At 38.0% G+C, this 16,743-nt stretch overlaps 1 protein-coding gene across 1 annotated transcript in view; it reads right to left on the bottom strand.

The window, feature by feature from the left end:
- The window catches only part of LOC124556058 (stress response protein NST1-like), a 630,068-nt gene that overhangs the window by 165,486 nt on the left and 447,839 nt on the right, over positions 1-16,743 (bottom strand). Inside the window, exons 10-11 of the mRNA XM_047130088.1 lie at positions 16,452-16,638; positions 12,494-12,619 (exon numbers count right to left, since the gene is read on the bottom strand). Of these exons, the coding sequence (XP_046986044.1) occupies positions 12,494-12,619; positions 16,452-16,638 (313 nt within the window). The remainder of the gene's footprint in view (positions 1-12,493; positions 12,620-16,451; positions 16,639-16,743) is intronic.

The raw sequence follows: 16,743 nt of genomic DNA, 5'->3' as shown, positions 1-16,743 counted from the left end.
GTGAGTGACTGTATAGTATTGCTAAGTATGGAGCTATTCTAATAAATGTCTGAAAAGCTGTGGGTGAGAAAATATTGTCTCCTGCAAAGTGTCAAGTCCTATTGAGGGGGCTTCATCCGAGTTCATGTAGCCCACATAATGTAACTGGCATGTGTTCCCCCCTTCATGACAAATATCAGCCACATACTGCAGGGGCAAAGAAGATCCTCCTGCAGTGTTTTAGATGAGAAGTGTTTAATCACCCACCATATGGCTTGGACTTGGCTACCATTTTTTAAGCCCTTCATTCACATGAGGCACTGGTTATGAAGACAGCATTGTGGCACAGATAATGAGCTGCAGACCAGCACTGGGGATTGGCAGAAATCACATGCAACTGCCTTCTATGATGAGGGTATTGGAAAGTTGGTACCACGCTACAACAGATTTCCAAATAGGAGTGGCAACTATGTAGAGAAGTAGCTGGAAGGTGTCTCTGAGGTGAGTCAAGTGCACTGTGATGCTGAATAGGTGACTGCACATTCAACTGTGACACAGGCAGCTCACAATGTCCAAACTGTTGTGGTATACATGCTGTTAATTACAGGGTATCCATTACTGTTACAGACATCATCACAAGAGAATGAAGGTTGGCTATCATGCCTGCTGTAAAGATGAGTCATAAAATTATCTAGAATAACACAACAGAAGCAAGTTTTGAAATGAAGCCTCTTTTATTTTATTTTTTTAGCTTTGCTTCTATTGGTTTGAAAGTATCTCTTCATCCTTCCACATCACTCATCCTTCCAATTTTTTCTAGTTTCTTCCAAAAACTAAATATGTTTACAAGCCCATGCCTACTGATGGTCTTAATCTGTATAAAATTGCTATTTCATCAGGCAGACCTTCTTAATGAAGATGTTCAAGAACTTTGTAGCCTAGCACAGCTAAAGAGTAACCACAAATTACTGTACTTACTGAAGTACTGTCATTATGAAGAACTAACTTCTAGATCTTAACGTGAAATGCTTTGTTTTTGGTGCTTTATAATACTACCTGATTCTGATGTTGAGTAAGTGTTTCAGGACACCAAATAGCTAAGGTCATCAGTCTCCTACTCACCTCTCAGGACAGATGCAGTGAATACAACCTGCCTGCATGTAGAGTAAATTCTATGTGCACATGTGAGAAAGTATACTAAATATTTGTATAGCATGTATCAGAAGCAGAATGTGGGAACCAGCCCAGTATTCACCTAGTTTGATGAGAGAAACCACCTAAAAACCATATCTAGGCTAGTCAGCTCACTGAGCCCAGGCAGATTCGATCCAAGGTCTGTATATGTTCCAGTCCCAGAAGCTGTCACATTAACATGAGCGACTACATGGGCAGGTCTAACACTACCTACCTACCCTCCAACAGTACACTTCATAAACCATTAGATTGCTTCCAGTAAATGTAAATTTTGCGCATAAATGCCAACTTCCAGAAGACGCAAATATTTGCATAAAAAAGCATTTGCATCATCATCAAAACACCAGCTCTCAATTAACTGAAATGAACTGTATTATGTAAATTCCCTATAGATCATAACCAACTGCTTATTAGTTATATAGTCAAAAACCTACCCATGTACTCATGATAATTATAATCTCTAGCTAAATGTTTAAGCAAATTATGAAGTAGACCTTTGCTTTCCATGCCACTTCCATATATATATATATATATATATCTCTCTGTCCCTGAAATCAACAGCCTTAAGTTTATGTAGAAGTACTATATTTTTAATATTAAAAATGTCTATCATTCTGTTTCTAAATCCGTCAGTCACTCATTTTCTACACCACCCCATCTGACCCTCTCTCTCTCTCTCTCTCTGAAATTTACAGTCTCAAGTTTACATAGCAATATTATATTCTTAATATGTAATGTGTCTTTCCTTCTGTCTATAAGAGTTTCCAATGCTCTACATTTACATACATAAAGAGAATTATACTTGCATACCCAAGCATATAATATAGAAATAAAAATAACGACTGAGCTGATATTGTACATCCACTGAAGCTACAGGCAAGCATCATTTTGAATGCTCTTTTATCAGTGGCTGTCCTAAAAACTTGAGCAAATTTTCAAAATTGGCTTTATGGTGAAAACAGTTATCATCATTCTCTTCCCAAAAGATGAGGATTTTCCAGACTACAATACTGAGACCACTTTCCTTAAAATACTGTAATAATAAAGACAGGTTTTTATGTATTTAGGAATCCTCTTTACAAGATGATATGTACCACTTCTAAAGTTACTTTTTGTTTTCTCACAACACATGACAAAAAGTGCAGTCTGCTCTCCTATCAAAGAATGTGGTTCCCTGATGGAACAAACATTCCTCATATCATCATGAGGAAACTGTATGGGTGAACAGGCTCAATGTCTCCTTTATGTGTTTGTAGGACTTAAATCCATCTTCTTAGAAGTTTCAGTGTTGCAGCAATACTACTGCAAGCTGTACTGCATGCAGTGTGGCCTAGTGATTAGTATTGCATCTGACATGCTGCAGGTAACCAGTTCAAACCTGAGCACCTGTAATTATTTGTTATTTAGTTTTTATCATTTCTGGAAGGTACTCAAGATTTGTTATGTTTAAAATGTTTGTACATTCTGGAATATCTCATGTTCTTATAAATGTAGCACTTTCCATCCAGTAGCTCAGTTCTGTCTGTATGCTGGTCTTCATGATAAATATGTTTTCAATGCTAAGTATTGTATTTCATTAATGACCCTGCCTTTGGATTCAGACTTGATTTTATTTAGAACATGACATTGTTTGGTAGAAATAGCAGGTACTTTTAATCATCTGCATCATTGTGGCTGCAATTAGGTAAAATAAAACTCATTGCTGACACAGACAGACATCAGAATACAAGCAGTATATCATTCCTGAGGTCTATATATTCATGAAACCAGTGCATTCCAAAACAGCAACAGGTCAGGTTTATATCACACATATGTTAGTGTTTTCCAGAGATGCTGGTTAGTACCATACAAACTGCCTAAAAGCAATCAGCTGGGTCATTAAATACAACAAGTGGGATGTCATGATTCATTTGTCAAATGTGTATTTTTACTTGGATGGCACAGCCCAGCAGTAAGCTGCAAGTTTGCTTAACAGAAAAGCAATTGAAGAACAGAGTATAACACGCTGAGGAAAGAAAACAGTCTCAGTTAAAGACTATTTTGGTCCTATGCCACATCATGTTTCTGAAAATGACAGAAGCTGACAACATCTCACACTTGATGAAAGGAATCACAGAATACATGTATCAATCTCTTCTGATAAGTGATATCACAATGACAGAGGAATTCATTGATTGGTGCTAGTTTATTGAGGAAATGGAACAGAGAAGAGTCAGACAAAATAAATATTACTGACTTCTGAATGTGGTAATGATGCCAGTTGTGGAAACCACCATAACCTCATCTCTCTCATAATCCAGGTGGTAAGAGAAAAGATGCAACAGTTTATGGCAGCCAGAACTGTCAGATCCCACAGATCAGTAGGTAATAGAAAATCGTGAAGAAAATGGGCATCGTTCTTTAGCGCCAATCTCCACCACACCTCAGACACACAAGAAAAATGGGCACAGCCAACTTGGACTTACGCTGCAGCCCTCAAACAAAAACTCAGCATTGAGCATTGTAGGTACACCAATTCCTCTACCAAGTTATGGCCCACAGAAGAACAGACATCTGAGGTACAAAAGAAACAAGCTGGTACGTTTTCAATGTGGACAACCCAGACACAATGTATGCTACTGCATAGAAGGAAGATGAGTGTTCCACAACTACTATGTCACCAGATGTGAACCATCACAACCATTTTATTCATGCCAGTAAACTGCAGATGATTATAGTCAGCATGTGGAACGAAGCCCATCATTGTACCCTGGATGAGGTCACTCCCCAATATGCTGTAGTCTTTCCTCATCATTCTGCAGAGATACCAGCTGCTTGCCTAGCATTTGAATTCACCAACTTGTTTGAACATTAGATGAATCAAGGGCATTTTTTCCTATAATACCAAATACTTACTGAGTCAAGCTAAAGAAGACTAAGTTCTGTGATATGAAAGTGACTGTGCAGAAAGTCACAAATGGGACACACATCCAACCAACAGCAGCAAATGTTGCCAGTACATCTATGACTGACAGAACACAGACATTCAAATTTTTCATTTTAACAGAATGTAGTCATAGTGTTTTTCTCAGATGAGACTTCTTGCAAGTATCACAAGCACTCAGAGACTGTGGAAGATCAGAGTTCCATATTTACAAAGCTACTCCAACAAGCATACATAACAAAGAATGGTCTGGGCAGTTGTTTGCCATTCAAGATGGCATTAGCATGCCATCATCAATGAGATAAGTCCCAGTCCTCAATCCAGATGCTCAATTAAACAGTGAAGCTCTTGTTGACTGCAAAAATCTACTCAGGATCATAAAAAATCTACTTGTCTACAATGATCATAAGCACTGCAGGTGGTCAAGAAGAACTTTAGATCACTAATTGTTATGAGCAACCACAGCTCTTTCCTAAAGATATTTCCATAGGAACAGCCAAAGGAATCAAAGAAAGACACCATAGTTCCACAACAAAGAAGTGCGGTCTGCTACTTCTATGGACAATGCAGTGGAGGAACCAGCTATCGAACTGTCAATATGATTTGGTCTGATTGTGGAACAATGTTACTGAGTATCAGATGTTCTGCACCAATTTTTTGATGTTTTTAAATCCAAAGCAGAGAGAAGGCAGACCAAGCAGCCCATGGCAAAACCCTGTATCAGCACTGGGGGTGATCCACCAATTAACCACAACTCATATAGGATATCACTGGCAGAATGACACACAACTTGGAAGGAAGTGGAGAAGATGTCGCAAGATGAGATCATTGAATATTCAGAGATTCCTTCATACTCAGCTGTAGTCCTCATGAAGGAGAAGGATAGGACATGGCATTTCTAAATCAGCTACCAATAACTACAAAAAAAGTAAGTCTACCCACATTGTGGAATGCTTGGAAGGAGCAAAGTATTTCTCATTTATGCTTTATGGACATGCAGACAAGCTACCGGCTAACTGAAGTTGGCAAGGCTGATTGGAAAAGAGACTGCCTTCATAAAACCTGCCACTCTCTGTGAGTTCAAAGTTATGCTGTGTGGGCTGCATAACACTCCAGCCACCTTCAAGCATATGAAGTACAACTATTGGACACCTTAAATGGAGGATATATCTTTGCTAGCTGGATGATACTGTAATTTTGAAGGTATTAAGAACACCTAATCCACCTGACAACCACTTTGAATTTTTTCAGACCACCTGAATCCAAAAATGTAATTCTTCACCACTCAAGAAATAAAAATCTTGGGGCATGTAGCAAATGGTAGGCAGATCGTCTCCATCCAGACAAGATAAGCAGTCACAGATTTTCCAACCTTTCAGCACATTTATGACATGAGAAGTTTCCTCGGGATGTTCTCATACTACCTGCGATTCATAATAGACTTCTGTAACACACCTTACAAGAACTACTGTAGGGAGAGGCCAGATTTTCCTGGAATGAAGTATAAGAAAGATCTTTCATTGTACTTAAGGGGGTCCTAACATCTCTACCAGTTCCAGTACCATATGACAAAAATGCTGAGACAAAACCTCACACCAACACTAGCAGTCATGGCGTAGGTGCAGTCCTAATGCAGATTCAGGAGGGTGCTGGAAAAGTGATAGCATATGCTCCCATAGTACTCTCCAGGACTGAGATCAACTATTATACAAGTGAGAAAAAATACCAGTAGATTCCTGTCATACTAGTTTCACCATTCTGATGGACCATCACTCTCTATGCTGTCTGACCAGCCTGAAGGACATTCCAAAAGTCGACAGATGGAAATGGATGGACAATAGTTTGCACTACCTACCTCACTCATTAGGCTGTCAGCTCTTGAAATTGCAAGGTTCTTTGTAGAAGACATCATTTTGAAGCATGCAGCACCCTGAGTGATGATCTACATCTGTGGGAATGTTTCCCAGTTGGGACTAGTATCAGAGGTAATTTCGCATTGCAACATCACCCTCAGGATGACAACTGCCTACCACCCACAGACAAATGGCTTCACAGAACACTTTAATAAGACATTGGCAAATAGGTTTTTGATGTATATTGATCTTGAATAGAGATGGGTAACAATACTGTCCATCATGACATTTGCATATAACACAATGAAGCAAGGCACAACAGGTTTCACACCATTCTATCTGCTCCAGAGCCATATGGCTGAAATGACAATGGACATACTGATCTTGTTTCAACCAGATGGCCCTCAGGATGACTATGTGAAACACCTTATCACCATGACCAAAAATCAAACAGGTGGCTTTCAACAAACCTTGGATGTCCAGGAGACAGACTGAGTGCACTACAATGGGAAACAGCATCCAGCAAGATGCAGCCTGGGAGCCATGGTATGGAGTTTTACACTTGTGGAAAAAGTGGGGCTACTGGAAAAGTTACTAAAGTGTTACTTTTGGCTGTATTGTATCCTCCATTGCTTATTAGACATTGCATATGAAGCCAAGGATTATGACACATCATCAAGAAAACAAAAGCACAGAGATGTCGTCCAAGTCCTCTGTGTTAAGCACTGCTACAGTCCTGAGGTTCAGATCAATGATGGGGATTCTTGATCCAAAGAAACTGAAGACCCACACAGTAAGCACAGAGCTTTAATGGGAGGGGCTATTTTCAGTGCTCATCATAGTGAAGTTCACATCCCAACACAAGAATCTGCCAGTGCTTCTGTACAGAGGACTACTGATAAGATCTAGATCCAGGGTGCTCAATTTGGCTCCAATAAGAGCTTCTGAAATAGCAATTATTTGCTATTCAGTACTTATCATTTCTGGAGGGTTGTTGAAATTTCTTATGTTTGGATTGTCAGCATATTCTGGAATAGTCAATGTCTGTATAAAGAGCATTCTCTGTCCAGGAGTTCAGTTCTATCTGTACATTGGTATTCACAAGAAACATGCTTTCAGTGGTAAGTGTTGTACTTCACTGGTGACGCTGCTTTCACATCTGGACTTGATTGTGGTTATGACATGACAATATATTCTTCAGTAATTTATGAAGAAGGCTTTCTGATCCATCTAAAAATTGTGTGGTGGTGTGGATAGTTATTTTAACATTCAAAATGTTGATGTGTTCTCCGAGAGCTGGCAACACTTCCTTGATATATTCTTGTTCTTTTTTGCCCTTTTGTGTTTTTGTGTCTGTTAATACTATCAGATTGACTGCATTGGCAAATCTGGTAGGTACAGCTCAGTTCTTGATTACATTGGATAACTGGACTGATCTAAACATGCTCAAAAACTGAAGTCTTACAGTAAAAAGCTTTTAAGAACCCATTGGACAATATAGATGAAAACACACAAAATGAGAGAAAATGTCCTGTAAGCCATATATCATGGCAAGAAAAAGCCTCAATGATAGTGTGCATGTCACCCCAGTCAGCACTGTGTACAGCATGTGTCGTAGCAACTTTGTAGTTCAGTGGCTGACTGATAAGCAACTGCACAATTAACACAGGAAATTAGTAGAACAAACAGTTCAATGTTCTTAATATGTCTTTTCAGTCCTCAAAAGGGCACAGTATGTCATTTCTTTACCATTTAATTTCTCTTCCAAAGGCCTTCCACTTCAATGACCATCTGCACCCTGTGACCAAAGAAGTCAACAAAATGAATATTAAATCTCTCATTTTCTGCAACCTCCTCCCAGGTGTTATTCAAAGGTCATTACAGAGCCTTGGCATGGGGTCACACAAGTTTTCACTCATTTCATCTCCATCTATATATTTTCAATGGGGCTGAAGTCTGTTGTAGAGGGAGACCAGTCAAGAAGAGAAATCTCACTCTGTTCAGTAAAACACTCTTGCACTGTAGTCGACATGTGTATTGGAGAATGGTCATGCTGCAGACAGATTAATCCCTCCAGGATACAGTTGTCATATTGATGGGATCAAAACATTATCTATAACATGGGTATACTGAGCCACATCAAATGAAACACCGAAAGTACACAGGAACACATTCAACCCAAGCAGCTACAAACACTTGGCCACTGCAAGCTGTCTCACAAATATACACTGCCTGACAAAAACAGTGAAGTACCCAGAAGGTGAGGAAGAAATGAAATAAAACTTTATAGTTTGAGTGGGTATATGACATAATTTCAGTTATTACAATATTGAGTCAAATTTATGAAGATCTTGGCAGTAGGAGCCCACTTATCAGTATCACGTTACACCCCATCTGGCTTGGGTGCATGCTCTAAGTTGCTTAGAATGGCTGTCATAAAGCTGCTGTATCCCCTCCTGAGGTAATCTGGCCCACAACTGTTGTAACTGGTCCTTGATAATGGCACTGGGGAAAAGTTGATGTCTGAGCTGTTCCCACACACGTTCTATCCGGGAGAGGTCTTCGGATCTTGCTGGCCACAAGAGTCCTTCAGGCAGTTCATAGAGATACAATGAAAGTGTAGATGAGCACTGTCTTGTTGAAAAATGGCACCACGGCACTGTCTCATGAGACGTAATGCATGAGGATGCAGGATATCTATGATGTATGGTTGTGCCATCAGAGTTCCCAGAGTTCCCTCAATCACTACCAACCATGACCTGACTTCATACCTGAAGGCTCCCCACACCATGAGACAATGAGTAACACTGCTGTGATTCTCCAAAAAATAGGAAGAATGTGATCTCACCCTAGGTTGCCGCTATACTTACTGACAATGGTCATCCAGGATTGGCAAAACCATGATTCATTGCTGAACACAATATGACACCATTCATCAGCAATCCATGCTTCCTATGCAGCTTACACATGGGACAGTAACTTCCTCATCCAGCAGCTGCTAGTCCCAACCAGTGGTGTGGGATGACACAGAATGTTGCAGGGGATGCATAACTTGCATTCGTATGGCAGGCACAGATGTGAAGGGGTTGCAATGAACTTGGTGCACAATGTGTTGATCCTTCCTCATGGTGACCAGACATGTCTGACTGGAACTTCGATGAATATGAGTGGTTTTTATGACTATAAACATACCTCCATCACTTGTGTCAAGCCCTTCCATGTGATATACTGGGTGATCAAAAAGTCAGTATAAATTTGAAAACTTAATAATAAACCAAGGAATAATGTAGATGGAGATGTAAAAATTGACACACATGCTTGGAATGACATGGGGTTTCATTAGAACAAAAAAAATGTTTAAAAAATTGCTAGACACATGTAAGATCTCTTGTACGCATCGTTTGGTGATGATTGTGTGCTCAGCCGCCACTTTTGTCATGCTTGGCCTCCCAGGTCCACAGACCTCAGTCCGTGTGATTATTGGCTTTGGGGTTACCTGAAGTTGCAAATGTATCGTGATCGACCAACATCTCTAGGGATGCTGAAAGACAACATCTGACACCAATGCCTCACCATAACTCTGGACATGCTTTACAGTGCTGTTCACAACATTATTCCTTGACTACAGCTATTGTTGAGGAATGATGGTGGACATATTGAGCATTTCCTGCAAAGAACATCATCTTGGCTTTGTCTTACTTTGTTATACTAATTATTGCTATTCTGATCATATGAAGCTCCATCTGTCGGACATTTTTTGAACGTTTGTATATTTTTGGTTCTAATAAAACCCCATATCATTCCAAGCATGTGTGTCAGTTTGTACCTCTCTACCTACATTATTTCGTGATTTATTCAGTTTTCAAATTTATACTGACTTTTTGATCACCCTGTACATTCTAATCAGAACTTAGAATTTTATTGCTATTAACATTTGGTTTCAGTTAGTTTCTGGCTGTATTATTGTGTGAGCATTACTATCATTTATAAGCAAGACTAGTTCTGTGATCTTTTCATGGATGATCCTGCAGTTAACTAGGACTGTATTAACATTTCCTTTCTCTGATCTGTCATGATGAATCTTACTCTCTGTAGCTGATGGTACTAATATCCATTCCTCTCTGAAATCAGAATATAATTTATTGGGCCTTTGGTGGGATTTCTCTCCTCTTACAAACAAAGTTTTCATGTCATGCATACTCTGCTCCCCTCATAGCCACATTCTGTATGTAGTGCACAACTGTCCTATTAAGAGGGGTCCTACAATTCTCCATTCAATGGCAGAGGTAAAGGAATTTGCATCCAAGATTGTCACAGAATAGTCTGAGCCTCTGGTTGAGCAAGATGGTGCAACAGTTAAGATATTGGAATCACATTAGGGAGGAGTCACATTCAAGTTCTCACACAGACATCCATATTTATGGATTCCATGGTTTCACTACATTACTTCTTCCTCCCTGAATAGTCAGAGAACATGCTTTATCTCCAATGATCTATTAGCCAACATGACATAAAATCACGACTTCCTTCCCTGCCACCTTGTGGTGTCACTCTGCTGACTGGAAAGTTTTTCTTGGTAGTCATTTCAGTGCTGAGAAAATCACACAAAACTCCAGGATGGCCTGGGTGGTGGCAGCAAGATTATCTGTACTGCTTAAGTACATGAGATGTTTGTTGTCAGTCCTCATGAGCTAACAATATTCTTTCAGCAAACAGATGTACTTGACATGAGCATCATGGAAACAATGTCACATAACAATGGAGGTGAAATGAGAAATATACTAAACTCAAATCATTTACTGATGATTGTTTAATTCCCTATCATTTTTGCTGCAATCTGATGCAGTTAACCAGCCCATACCAAATATTAGATAATATGCTATCACTGTTTGGTTTTCTATATGACAGTTTCATAACTGTCAGTACTGATGATAAAATATATGCTATAATGCACAGTACTCTTCCAAAGGGCATGGTCTGCAAATATGATACTCATGACCATGATATCTGTTCACCAAATAATTCTTTTTCCTAGCACCAGAAACCCAGGTGAGTGCATTTTTTGTTGCTACCACGCCAATGGCCTCAAATTTCCTCGAGCTGTTTCTCACTTATTTTACTTTTTCTCTCATGTTTCATTTAGCTTTTACCTTACCTCTGCACTAGCATTACCTTTGACATCTTTCTGTGAGCTTTGTCCCCTCTTGACATTAATCTCTTTTCCCTTTTATGACTCCCTCTGTTATTCCATTTCATTGTTCTGTAAACTGTATTGTTGTTTCTATTTTATTGACTTATGTTCCTCTCTTTTGTGATTTACTACTTCATGGCATCCTCTACAATTGTGCCTTTAATTTAATCAACTTATCCAAATCCACTTTCTTATTTCCATATGGCTAAATTGTCAGCTGCTCATTCAGCTGAATATTGTCTGTTGGTGACATCTCCACGTTGACTTCCTAGCGATACTAGCAACATCTCTTATCACTCACTCAGCTGCAGCTTCATTAGTAGACTTCTTTTCTATTTTTATTTAAGAGGTAACCATAGACAGTGGCAGGCATATTAATAGCTACATCAGCTTACAGAAGACCATCACATTCATTACTAGATTCTATTAATTGATTCCCTGATGTTTTTTCTTCAATGTGAGAAATCCTCCCGTCTTTTCATGCATCTAGCAATAATAAGAGCCTTCTTTCTTATCCCATTAAGTGAGGAAAAAGGCTGTCTATATGCCTCTATCATGGGCCATGATCTATCCCTAAATGAGATATATACTGGTGGAAGCTTAATGGTCTCACAGTCTTCTTCGAATACAAGTTCTCTAAATTAAACCAACAGAGCTTCACGAGAACTGTGTAATCTTTTACTCATTTCAGGCCCCTGAGTATTTTTGTTCCACTTTTGAATGGGCTTTTCTGATCTGTTATGATTCTAGCAGCATGGCTCTGAATTTATCTGAAATCTGGTATCATGCCTACTTGTTAAGGCCTCTAAAAACTAGAACAATATTGTAGAACTGGTTGCATCAGTGTCTTGTAAGCTATTCCCTTTACAAATGCAAAGCACTTTCACAGAATCCCCCCCCCTCTTAATAAATCTAAGTGTTCCATTCTCCTTCACCAATAGCGATCTTATGTGATTTTGTCCCATCTCATATTGTTTCTTAGTATTACCCCTAAATACACTATGTAACATGCTCAAGATGTTTAGCACTAATCTTGTAATCAGATACTATATGGTTCTTTCTCTTTGTTAGAGCTGTTATCTTACATCTATCTACTGTTAAAGAGAGCTAACATTCATTACACCATGAGTCAATTTTGTCAAATGTATCTGCAATGCTTTAGAATTGTCCAACAACGATACTTTCCTGCACACAACTGTGTTGCCAATGAACAGTCTTATAGTTTGGAGCACTTATGAATGCATATACATATTTGCACTTATTCAGCTCTTTTAAATTTAAAGCCTATTTTGAAACCAATTAGCTGTTAATAGTAACATTTATTACTTCAAACGATGATTTTGAAATTCGTACCTGCTCGGGGACTACACTTTGGGCTGGATTTTTGTGGACTCTTGTTTGGGGCTTCCTCTTCTTTTGGACGAGGTACCACTGGCTCCAGTTTCTCTCGGGTGGGAGATGGCAGCAAAGCACCATCAGCTGAAACAAGACAATTCATCTACATGCTCACTGAGAGTTTTAAAGTTAAAGTTGTGCAAAACATATTTTATTGCCAGAGTAAATGTTTTATTTTCTGATTTTCAACAAAATTTTAATATATATGTTTTGAACAACTTATTATGAATTATGAAGGACTGTTTTAGCTTAAAAAGGCATAGAAAAAGAATGAGTGGTAAAGGAGGTCAATATTCATCAAGAACAAAGCTCTGTTTTGTGGTGGTGGTGGTGGTAGTGGTGGTCTGGTTTGAGGGTATACGGCAGCACCAGAATTAAACTACGTACTGCCAATCAAATTTGGGGGAGACTGCTTACTGTTGCAGTTTAATAAATTTACTGTAATTGGTGACACAGAAATTAATACTGGAGTTACTCAAAATAAATAATTAAAAATTACGTGGTTGTAATCTGCAATAGAAATGAAAATTGTGAAAAGCCTGACACTGACGAAAGAGGAAACATACTCAATGAAAATTGTGTAAAACCCGGCACTGAAAAAAGAGGAAACATACTCTATTTCTTGAGGGTTTCATCTTTAATTTCTTTGCTCTAGAGAGTTAGAGGAGAAATAGGAGACATCAAGTGGTAAATAATGCAGTTAGGCCATTAATAACAAAGTTTGTGGGAAAGCTAGTATAAGCAGAGACAATAATAAATACTTGCAAAAACATATCCTTTAACATCTGCACATATTAGGCTTTGTTTCAACCTATAATGTAGCTAGTTCATCCTTTTTTCCATATTGTAATGTATCCCTTTCCTCCTTTTCTTTGGAATAAGAAATGTCCATTCAGGAAAGGTGAGAAATTTGGGTATTCTTTAATATGCTTTTTTCCACCTTGCTATGATTTCAAATTTTTTAAATCAGTATAGCAATAGTATTTTTCATTTGATTTTTGTAAACAAAAATTTTTGCACTCTTTCATTTTTATTCTGACCCCTTCATGATAAAATTTAGTAACTGATTCTCTATGGTTTAACAACTAAATTCAAAAAATGCTGAGAAAGCAAAGGTTGTTGCACTCTCAGTTCAAAAGAGAACACACCAATGATGACATATAAAGGTTAGTAGAGGTTCACACAACTGTGATGAGATCTATGCGTGAAGCACACAACAACCTTCACCATCATATCTTACCAAAATATCTGGGCAAGAACATGAGAAAATTCTGGTCCCATGTAAAATTGCTAAGCAGGTTTAAGGCTTCCATCCAGTCATTCACTGACCAGTTTGCTGTAGCAGTTGAAGCTGGCAAAACGAAAATGGAAATTTTAAATTTTGCATTTAAGAAATCATTCAGGCAGGAGAATCATACAAGCATACCATCATTTGAACATCAAACAGACTCATGTATAGATTGCATAGTAATAAGCATTCCTGGCATAGAGAAACAACTGAAAGAGTTGAAAACAAATAAGTTGCCAGGTCTGGATAGAATCCCAGTTTGGTTTTACAAAGAGTACTATACTTGACTGGCTCCTTACTTAGCTTGCATTTATCATGAATCTCTCGCCCAACACAAGGTCACAAGCAACTGGAAGAAAGTGCAGGTGACTCCAGTATATAAGAAGGATAAAAGAACGGGCCTGCTATATTACAGACCATTCTCCTTAACATTGGTTTGCTGCAGAATTCTTGAATGTATCCTAAGTTCAAATATAATAAATTTGCTTTGGACTGAGAAGCTTATGTCCACAAATCAGTACCATGTTAGAATGCATGACTTGTGCAATCCCTGGAGATAAGCCATTGTTCTTTTTGAGAAACACTATTGAGAAAATTTAGAGAACCAGAATTTGAAGCTGACAGCAGAACGACTCTACTGCTGCGAACATACATTTTGCATAAGGACCATGAAGATAAGATACAAGAAATTAGGGCTTCTATGGAGGCATATAGATAGTCATTTTTCCCTCTCTCTATATTGAGTGGAACAGGAAAGGAAACAATGAGTAATGATACAGGGTGCCCTCTGCCATGCAGCATACAGTGGCTTGGTGTGTGTATGTAGATCTAGATGTATATGTGGACGTATATTCATAGTTAACATTACCAACCTTACTCACAATGCATTTTAGAACTGTTCTATATTTACTTAAATACATCAACAAATATCATAGCCAATTTCAACTGTGAATATAACAATTCAGTTGGAAAATGAAGATGAAGTAAGATAGGTCACAAGTGAAGATGATGAAAAATGAGTCCTGGAGATATCAATAACAAATAACACAGTTACACTCAACAGAAGGAAAATGAAAATACAAATGAAGGATTTAGTTTGTTAACTAAAATGCAGAGACATTAGGAAAAAGAAACTTAATTTCATGCTTTTGAAATTGCATATTTCATAATACTGAAGTAGATCCTAAAGGAACAGATGATTGCTTACAAATGCCACGCAGTGTGAGGAAGGGAGAAGGAAAGAATATTATGGTTTAACATTCTGTCAATGATGAGGTCATTAAAGATGGAGCATAACCTCAGACTGAAAATAATGGGGATAATAACTTCACGAAAACTATAAAAAACATGCATCTGAATGGCCAGACAGGTAATTGAGCCCACTCTTAAATGTGACTACAGTGCCTTAACCACTGCATCATTTTATTTGGTAGCCCAGCACATACATATGAGATCCACATAAGGATGGGGCCAGAAGGTACAGGACAGTTCTGAGTCCTGAGTACCATGAATTTGCCAATTACATGAAGAATGAATTTTCATTATCTGTTTTATTTATTAGAAATGTTTGAAGAAAAGATAATATACAAACTACTGAGTCCTAGAAATTGTTACTACAAGTTATTTAAATCTGTCAGGAAATGTGCCCCGAGTCACTAATTAATAACGAAGATAGCTTACAGCTAATCATATGAAGTCGTCATAAGATTTTAATATTCTGGAACAACCATCATCATAGCCACCAGAATTACTATTTTGTAGGTACCTGAAGAATTATGTAATCTCCTTATGCATTGTATTTTTGAAAGTACTGTTTGTTGATGATGCACAAGTAAATTTAACACACCTGTATTTAGTTGTTTATCACTTGGTAGAGTGTTTGCAGTCACTGTGAGGAAGTAATCATTAAATTTGGTGTACAATGATTTGAAAGTGCCATCATTTCTGCCAGAGCTATTTTCTGGGTGCTATATTTCCTATATTTCATTTGGATGACTAGTTTTGTCTGTTTCTAGTTTAATAATGTTCCAATTAATATTAGCCTTATTTTAAGAGCATTTAATTTTTTGCAAATAGAACATGAGTTTTTAATGACAGAGTGGAGGACTCGACAGTACTGATGATAATGGAGTTCCAAATCTTGATCACTGCTTGTTCTCTGAATTTTACCTTTCTCTTCCTAACACAAGATACTTTAATCCCAGGAATTTTCCATACCTTATCCTTGCTTCTGTTCAGTTTTTCTCTTATTTGTTTTAGAGGAAAACAGGATTCAAAGTTCTGGAAGAATACATTTAAGAAAAAGTTAAATTATTTATTAAAGTCCCCAGTTTAAGCTGCACAGTATTTCCCAGAGACACCCGCTCGTTGTCTTCAGGTGCATGCATAAAGATGATGAGCAGCTGTCTCATGGAAATACTGTACAGCTTAGACAAAACCATCTGATACTGTGCCCATGAAACTTTCAAGCAGTTATTACACTGGGAAAGACACAAACAGTGCAAGAGTTAAATGTCCATCAACATTGTCTGCCTTATAAATTTCTTCCAGGTGTTCTTCCTTTAATCTCTCTTTAAAAACTGATACCACTATTTCTGAACAATTAAAGAAAATTTGATATCCACACACTTGCTCCTGTTGTGCGCTCCAGATGATGCCGTATGAGATACTCTCGTTTTGATCGAGGGAATTCTTTCTTCATCTCCTCTTTCAATTCCTCCCGCTTCTCTTCTTTCTTCTCTTCTTTTTTATCTTCTTTTTTCTCTTCTTTTTTCTCTTCATTTTTCTCCTCCTGTTTCTCCTCTTTTTTTTCTTCCTGTAAATTGACACAATTAAGTTATAAAAACAACACACTCCTGTTACCATGAACTTAGTAAATTTACTGAAATAACAAAAATTGTCAAACAAGTTTAAAATATCT

This window comes from Schistocerca americana, chromosome X (assembly GCF_021461395.2).
Source record: "Schistocerca americana isolate TAMUIC-IGC-003095 chromosome X, iqSchAmer2.1, whole genome shotgun sequence".
Taxonomy (NCBI): domain Eukaryota; kingdom Metazoa; phylum Arthropoda; class Insecta; order Orthoptera; family Acrididae; genus Schistocerca; species Schistocerca americana.
This window is presented reverse-complemented; position numbering and strand designations above follow the sequence as displayed.